The sequence below is a fragment of the Salarias fasciatus genome, chromosome 15 (genome assembly GCF_902148845.1).
Source record: "Salarias fasciatus chromosome 15, fSalaFa1.1, whole genome shotgun sequence".
NCBI lineage: Eukaryota > Metazoa > Chordata > Actinopteri > Blenniiformes > Blenniidae > Salarias > Salarias fasciatus.
The window spans coordinates 12289277-12298013 of NC_043759.1; the positions used below are offsets into that span (position 1 = coordinate 12289277).

At 39.7% G+C, this 8737-nt stretch overlaps 1 protein-coding gene across 1 annotated transcript in view; it reads left to right on the forward strand.

Annotated features, from left to right (window-relative positions):
- scara5 (scavenger receptor class A, member 5 (putative)) overlaps positions 1–8737 on the forward strand; it is a 54793-nt gene extending 46056 nt beyond the window's left edge. Inside the window, exons 10-11 of the mRNA XM_030110318.1 lie at positions 3064–3252; positions 8027–8737. Coding sequence (XP_029966178.1) covers positions 3064–3252; positions 8027–8160 — 323 coding nt within the window. The 3' untranslated portion in view covers positions 8161–8737. The remainder of the gene's footprint in view (positions 1–3063; positions 3253–8026) is intronic.

Consider the following 8737-nt stretch of genomic DNA (forward strand, 5'->3'; position numbering starts at 1 on the left):
CTTTTAGAAATAAAATTGGAATCTGTTAAATCTACTGAAATAAAAACTGTGGAACTATTTGAAAAAGCACCTCTAATTGTTACCATGTAAAAAAATTAGCCAAGGACATAAATTAAGTGTTATAGATGGTGGTTTCTCAGACCTAATCATGTGGTTTTAATGTCTGAAAACAGAGGAAGCAACAGTGTGATGGATTTATTAGTTTGTTTAAAAACAAATGTAACGTTTGAGAAACAGAGACAATCTGCAGTTAGTTTTCCTATTGTTTGAAATCATGACGAATCAACAGTTTGACCCATAAAGTTACAGCTGAACAGTCATAATGATCAGATGTTGACTTTTGATTCTCCACACCAGAAATGTTTTGCCTTTATACATTAAAACAGCTGATACAGCTCAGCATTATTTTCACATATTTATCTCATCTGCACAAAAAATTCCCCCAATATAGCCGAAGCGTCCAGTGACCGTAAAAAAGACCATTTCAGCATGACTCAGCCGTGCTGCTGTCTGCTGTTGCTTCGTGTCAGAAATGTGTGTCTATGAAGTCGGCATGTATGGTTGTGATTAGTCTACATGTGCTGCTCGATGCAGAGCCCGAACCCTCCTCCTGTCTCTCTCCCCTGAAGAGCCTGCAGCTCTTTTCTCAGAAGAATGAAGAGTTGATGAATACTGAGTGGAGGAGTGAAAGATTCATGAGTCAGATTTATTCAGCTGTGCACAGAAAGACAAGTAAAAAAGTAATGCAATATGTACGTATATAGTTTCAGAAAGATGAAGCGGGTTCTTAGTAGAGAGCTCAGTGTGCTTCAAAGTTTTTCATATAAATAGATTTGCTATGCAATCTTTCAAAGTTCTTTCTAAATTTATTTTTTTATATGTAATACTAACAAAAAATACAGTTTAGCTTTATGAAAACAATATATTCAGTCAAGGAGGGTGCACAAGTTAATATTATACCTAATATGATGATAATGACATGATACTACTGGCTCATTTTAAGATTGATAGCTGATGCTCTCTTTCCAACTATCTGCGGTTCCAGTTTGTTCGGTCTGTTTTACATTGAGTTATTAGTTACTTTCTTATGCTGTCTCTCTTATTGCCACACACATCTGGCTGGTTTGTGGCAAATAAGGTTGTTTTTTTTTTAGCATGTTGATAAATAAATCTTCTCGGCCATTTCTATGTTTTTTCCGGTTGAGCGTGTTTTCTTTTCTGAAGTAGCATTTTAGGGTTTGACTTGGACAACTTTGTAAAGAGTCCCTCTTTGTGGAAATGTGTTTGACGTCCAGGTGCTTTAAGTGCAAAAAAATTTTGGACAATTTAGAGACACTATATCAATTTTTGACTGGAGAAAGACGTTTCAGGACAATGCAGTCTACTGGACCAAATCAGCCCACACTGTCGCCATCTTGAACCAGTACTTGAATATTTATCAGCGTTTTGCCGTCTTCATAAAGCGAGCTGGCTTGAAGCAGCAACCCACACTGTAGTTGACAGAAACCAGGTACAGGGAGTTAATATTTAGCAGGCATTCATTCTGGGAAAGTCTTTTTTTCTTCTGCTGTTGTAAGAGCACATTTGAGGACATTTAGAAGGTAAACTGCTCTTCAGAGGAGTACCGACTGATCATAAAAGCCATTCGTCACCCTGACGCTTCACGCCAATTTCTAGGGTGTTGCAGTTTTTACCCAACTGTAAGGAAAACTTTGGAGAGACTGTTTCGAATTTAACGAGTGCAAAAAATGTTTTCACATCTGTTTCAGGTAATTGAATATTCAATTACTCATCCCTCGTTCAAGGCTGAGCATGTGTGGCTGGATCAGTCCCGACCGTCCTTCATTTCAGCTCGAAGCTTGATCTCATACCTAGTTTCTGGATTTCATTCACTGGTCTACATTAAATTAATAGTAAACAAATATGCGCAGTAGATACTATATAGAGGTGTGGTGGATATTAAATCATGATGGGCCAAGCAGCTGAGTGTGTAATGAGAGTTTAATACTACACAGTTGAAATTTATGATGGTCTGATGATACCAATATCCTGTCCAGATAGTGTGACGGGTTTTACTCTCCAGCACTTTGTCAACAGTTCTAACAGTGATGAGCGGGTATAGAAAAGTATAATTCAGAGAGTGCGTGTGTGTATTTACCTCCTCATTTCCCTGCTTCCCACTGAGAGGCGATAAATCAAGTCAATTATACAAGTACAGCTGCTGCGTGCTTTCAGCATGAACTGCATATCCATAAAGCGGCTGCTAATAAACACACACGCACACACACATTCGTTTGAGATTATACTGCTGGAAAGTTATTTAAAAGCAGGCTTTTAGATTTACCTCCCATATTTCCCAAAGTGGGTCATCCCACACTATAGTCAGGTGACTGCAGCAGCAGGTACGAACTTCCAGGAGGCTCCCAGTTATCGATCAGTCAAGGTAACGATCTTTGTTCGGGCCGAGAGGCTGTTGTGTTTTTTTTTCCATGAGGCTGGTTTTTCTTTGTTCATAAGTTTTATTTTTAGTTAAGAGATTTGTCCATTTTAGAAATGGAGAAAAAAATGCAACCTTAACTACCTGTATGTGTACATATTTTACATTTGTTTGCAGCTTCTTTGCGTTTCTTTCCTGTCAGTTTGATCAACAGGATCATGCATTAATTGATTGGTCAGTTGTCTTTAAAAATGATAGTTTTAGCCAACTTATGGTCACATCGAGTTATTTTTGACTCAACTCTCATCACTATGAACCAAAAACACTGTCAGTATGTTATCAGACAGATTAAATTCACTGGGCTTCATTAAAAATTAATGAACTCTTAAACGCTGTCAGTGAAATGTTTGTACACAGTGGGAGGTCAAACCTGAGCCAGCGTTTAAAAATAATAAATAAAAGAGAATCTGTTGCTGCGTCTTTATTGTAATCCTGCTGCCAAGACTGGATTCATAAAAATGGTCTGTTTTATAGAGCAGAAACAAATAACATGTTTATTAGCAGCATTAGCAGCAGCAGATTACTGTGTTGACTATAACGTCTGGTTATCTGTCCGTGTGTCGCAGTGGAGGAGACCCTGGTGCGGCTGGTGAACGGATCCGGCCGCCACGAAGGCCGGGTGGAGGTTTTCCACGAGAATCGCTGGGGGACGGTGTGCGACGACGTCTGGGACAAAAAAGACGGCGACGTGGTTTGCAGGATGCTGGGATACCGAGGAGCTGTTGACGTTCACAAGACCGGACGGTTCGGACAAGGTATGAAGTTACCAGAAGGTGCCGCGATCGCGTCGTGGTCGTCATCCTCCTGTGAGGAAGAACACCTCCGTTCACTCGCAGCTCAGGCTCACGGTCAGATTTTATTGATGGAGGTGATTCAGATTTTTTACAAACTGCGTTCTCTTATGGCTGCAGCGTGGAACCCTTTGAGCAGGGCTCAGAAATGCCTCCGAGATTAATATTTTGATTTAATAGGGAAAATCGAATGAGCCAGATGTCGTCAAGAAAGAGTCTCAGAGGTTCTATCAGTCACACTCTTTCTCTTGCTCTGCATCCATTTTATTTCATTCGCTCCTCGAGGTTACATCATGCAGCGCCCCGTCCAGGCAGGCCCGTTACCAGTAGGTCTGGAAAGTTCAGGACTGTCGTTCCAGGGAGCGACAGTGGCAGCGACGAACAGCAGGACTGGACTCAATCTTAACCAGTCTGGAATGTACTTCTTTTGTTGTTTTTTCTAATGAATCCTATAGCTTGTGATTTGTTTTACTCTGTTTTCGTTGTCATTCGCAAAATCTATGGAGGCTTTTCTTCTCAAACAAGAACATACTTTTCGAGAACAATTCATTTATTCACAAACCTCGTTGACTCTTAGTCCAAGTCTAAGTCCAAGTTTAGTTAAAACTGGTCATTGTTACCAAAGCAAATGTATTTTGAGCTGTGAGTAACATACAGCAGTCTATAGTTAAAGTCAGAAGTCGATTTTCTACTCGATGTAACAAAACTCATGTGACAGCAGAGGTTGCTGGTTCCTCTGCCATAAATGTATTCTCAGTCAACTTGAAAGTCCGTTCAACTATAAAAACTGCTGCTAAGTAACTGGATGAAGATCGTTAATGTTCCCTGCAGCAGCCTCTGGACAACCTGTGGGACGTTTTGCTTCACAAAGAATGAGGCGAGATTATTGTAAAGTCATTGGAAAAACTGTGGGACGTCCCATGTCTGTGAGAATACAGCAGGAAAACACACTTTTCACAGAGCACATCCTGCATGTGTGACAGGAAGGACTGGTGGCCGCATGGCTGGAAGTTAATCATTATAACTTTGATGACAAACCGGATTCAGTGTCGCAACGCATTCCTCATCCACATCTTTAGTGAAGCTGAATCCTGGTGTAGTTTCTAATTGCTTTTAACTCGAGCCGAAGAACCATCGTGCAGGAAGCGTTTCATTGTTCGGGAACCAATCCGGTTTTGGATGCCTGCAACCTTCATCCTGTGCGTTCGCAAAACGTTCCCCTCACAGTGTAGATTTGATGTTAAAGTAATTTCACTACCAATAAGGAAGCAGAATTTTTCTTTAACATCCTAATAGAAATAGTCCTCGGACTCAGTGCTACGAGGAATCTTCTGATCTTAAAGGCCGTCTTGTGGGTAACCAAATCTTTCTCCTCTGTGGTGGTCCGGTTTTGGAATGTGGGCTGAATATTTGATACAGCTGACCCAATCATAGAATCCTAAAATTCAGAGTGTGTTTTGCATGAATTAGACTACCATGAAATAAAATTAACACAAAAAAACCCAACTAATTGGTGCATAGTTGGTTGAACAGGAATATATCTCTTGAACACCAAACGTGCTAAAAATTGGCCTTTATTAGCTTTTGATTGATTATCCAGAGACAGCAGTGTTTTTTGCAGTCCTGTAAATCTCTCTGTAACCGAAGGGCTCAAGTTTTTTTTCCCCTCTGAAATCTCACACAGTGATTTAAGAGTTATTTGTGAGAGGTGTCATAAAGTTGGAGCGGGGATGTCAAACGTGCGCTCGTAATCCAGAATAACCGACTTAAAGGGCCTCGTCCATTAAAATAAACCCTCTGCAGCCGAGCATATCATGTGCAACAACACCGGAGCTCAGGATCGCTGTAGGCACATGTGCACATTCCCCCGTGCATGTCTTAGTTCCATCCAGGGCTCAGCTGAGTGTGTGTGTGTGTGTGTGTGTGAGATGGTTCATGCTGGTTTCAAGATGTCAGGTGCGCCGCTGCCAGTTTTTCTTCGTCTTTATGTCAAATTGTAAAATGGAACAGGAATACTAATAAAACTTTGTTGGTTTTATTTGGATGTCCGCCTTCACAGCAACGTTTTGATCAGATTTCACAAATACGTGCTCAAGTTATTTTTCCATTTCTTCAATTCCTGGTTTTGTGGGAGTATTTTTTTTTTTTTTTTTTGCATATCTGTGGGTATTTTATGTCCTTGTGTGGTCAGTTTCTGTCACTAAGTGGTCATTTTGCAGTTGTACTTTTTGAGTTTTTTGCTTCATTTTATGATCTCTTGTTATCTAGTTATAGTTCTTTACTATTTGAGCATTTTATTTATCATTGTGCCCTGTTTAATTCATTTGATATCATTTTGTGTCTGTGTGATCACTATAATGTGTTTTTTTTTTGTTCTTTTTTATTTTACATTTGTGATCTTTTCACATCTTTTTTTGGCTCATTTTGATCAATATCTCAGTCTCATCGTGATTTTTAACACTTTAGTGTATCTGTTTTTTGGTGACATAAAGCCTTAAATGATATATTGGATTATTCATTCTGTGAAATAAAAAGACCAAAGCAGGCAAGTTGAAACTTAAATCACAGTGGAAAGTCAGCACTTTTCAGAGAGCTTGAAGGGATAGAGAAACATGTAAACACGTCACCCGCCTGTATTTTACTCTCTGCGGCTCTTCTGAGGACAGAGCTGCAGTTTATCTCAACAAAAAAGACACAAAACTCTTGTTGTGATCAAGCTTTAATCCAACAACACAACATGAAACACACAGTGCAGAGCTGGTGGACATGCTCCCAGCAAGAGATTCTGGAAACTTTTTGGGCTTCTTTTTTTTCTTTCTACATGGGCCATCAAGCATCTTTCAGAAAATCTGTTTGGGTCCACGAAGCACATGTTTCATCTTCCTCCAACACAAACGTGAAACAAATAGACAGTTGATTTACTGTGAATGCTGCCAGAAAACATTTGTACACCAGGCAACTGACGGTTTTCTATCTGTTTGTTTTTATTGATCATGCTTGGAAGTCTTTTAAAGCACGGAGTTAACAGAGAACAGTTTTCTCGTGGCGCTGCTGGGTCATAAATACTCTGAGCAAAGACAAACGACTCCGGCCTGAACATTCCCAGCAAAAAATGGCCTTCAGTGATCAGGTTGTGTCACTTTGCTGACGTTTTCTGCACCAATATAAGCGTTTTATTTTCTGTGGTTTTCTTATGTTTTTCTTATTTAGAGTATGATTTCTTGGGAATGGTTCATATTTCTACTCCTATGAATTCCTGCATAATTATTGTTACCTCATCTTTGATGAAAAAGCAGGACAAAATACATCAACTAACTGTATGAAGATATATTACAAGCAGAGTTTTCACCTCTCAGTTGTAAAGAGAGAAACTCACACAATCACCTCTAAACTCACACTGCACAGCAATGGCGTTAATTTTTCCATGTATTGATGTCTCATTGAGTTGATATTTACAACAATTTGTTTATTTTTTTGCTTATATTTGTGATCTTGAGGTGTCATTATTTTCATCCTTTCCTTATCATTTTGTCTCTTTCTCTTCTTTCTGCACCTGTTGGTATCTTTTTCTACCTCTTTGATTATTTTGTCTTTTTTCAGTCCTTCTACAGCTCTCTGTAGTTGTTTTAGATCTCATTTTAGTCACCTGGAGTTTAACTGTTAGTATTTTGTGGGTTAACAGGTGTCTCCGACTTGGTTGGTAGAGCGCATTGTCTCTCAGTTGCAAGGTTACAGGTTCAGTTTCCCTTTTCCATGTGTCAAAGTTTTGTTGAGCAAGTCTCTGAACATCAGTGTAAAAGTTCGCCATTTAATGTATTGTTTTGGTTATTCACTAAATTTGTGATATTTTTGCATCGTCTTGTGTCTTCTCAACATGAATAGTTGTCATTTATTTATCTTTTTAAATCTAAATGTTTTTTTCTTCGTCCTTTTATAAATATCTGTGATTGTTTGCGATATTTTAGTATTCATTCTGATTTGCTCAGTGAGTTATCCAGCCAGTCTGTGAAACAGGGCTGAGCGAAGACACGAGCTGCTGTACTGACTTATCATCTCCTGGTCTAATCTAACTGAATCACATATTGAAGCTCCACTTGTTGATTTTCATTAAGTATTTCATAACTGGGGTGTCTGAAGCTTTTCAAACTGTCTGTGATTTTGTACAAACAGGAACCTGGAGTTTAGAAAGAAAACAATTCTGCCAAAAGCTCTGCTTCCCAGCTGGAGCTGTATTATTTAACAGTTTGATCAAAAACCTCTGAGGGTACGCAAACGTCTTTTTAACCATGTTAATGTTGACATTCTATATTTAATTTTAGAGTCATAGCTTAAGATCTTTTATACTGTATGTTGAATTTACAAACTTCCTCACACTTCACATTAGTTTTCTAAACGGCTCCAACATGTTTCACTTTGTGAAGAAACTGATGCATGACTGAGCCCCACAGAGAAACCACAGAGCTTGAATTCCCCTCATTGGAGCCCAGATGCGAAGTTATTCCTTCCAAATCAATTATTTTTGTTAGAGTTTTAATTCATGAATAACAGTTTTTCTTTAGTCCCGTAATTTTTTTAACATATTTTCAGTGATTGGAGTTCATGAACTGTCTTTATAACAAGCAGCGTATGAACAAAATAAATCCAGAAATGCATAGAGAAAGGGAAAAAAAAAAACTATGTGTGAAAATAACTCATAATTTCCACAGCGTGATGTTTTCTCCCTGTGCTCCGTGTTCAGGTACGGGTCTGATCTGGATGGATGACGTGGCGTGTACGGGGACTGAAGACATCATCCACGAGTGCAAGTTCTCCGGCTGGGGCAAAACCAACTGTGGCCACGTGGAGGACGCCGGCGTGACCTGCGCCACCTGAGGCCCCTGAACCTCGCGCTCACATCCTGCCTTAAACGTCTGCACGGTGCTAAACGTCATCGGTACCCGGATTGTTGCTCGCTCACATTGTGCCTGAACCTAATCAGCATCTTTTTATAGAAGTTTTTTATAACTAAACATGTGACTATTTCAGCCTAAGACTGCATTAAGGAGCAACCACAACGTTATTACTGCACAGTATGAGTTTGTATTCGGGAGGATTATTACCCTCCATCAGGCTAAACATCTGAGGTCACCTGTCTTCCACGAAGGGCAAAGGTCAGCCTTAAGAGGATTGAGCTGGAGCTGCTGTTCGAGACCCTGTTAGGGCCTCAGATGTTGGCTCGTGTCTGATTGCTGATGTGACGGCCTCATCAGCCCGGAGCTCAACAAGCATTGAGAGGAGCTGACGGAGTGATTTTCCATTCACAGGCAGCTGCTCTTCACAGTATGATGTAAGGATGGCTTTTTGCTCAACACACATTGTTGCCTTATTATACGTAACACCACATTTCCCAGTGCGTGATTATCTGGTGATTTTTATATTAAAACAATGTCACAAAACTATGCTAAATCAA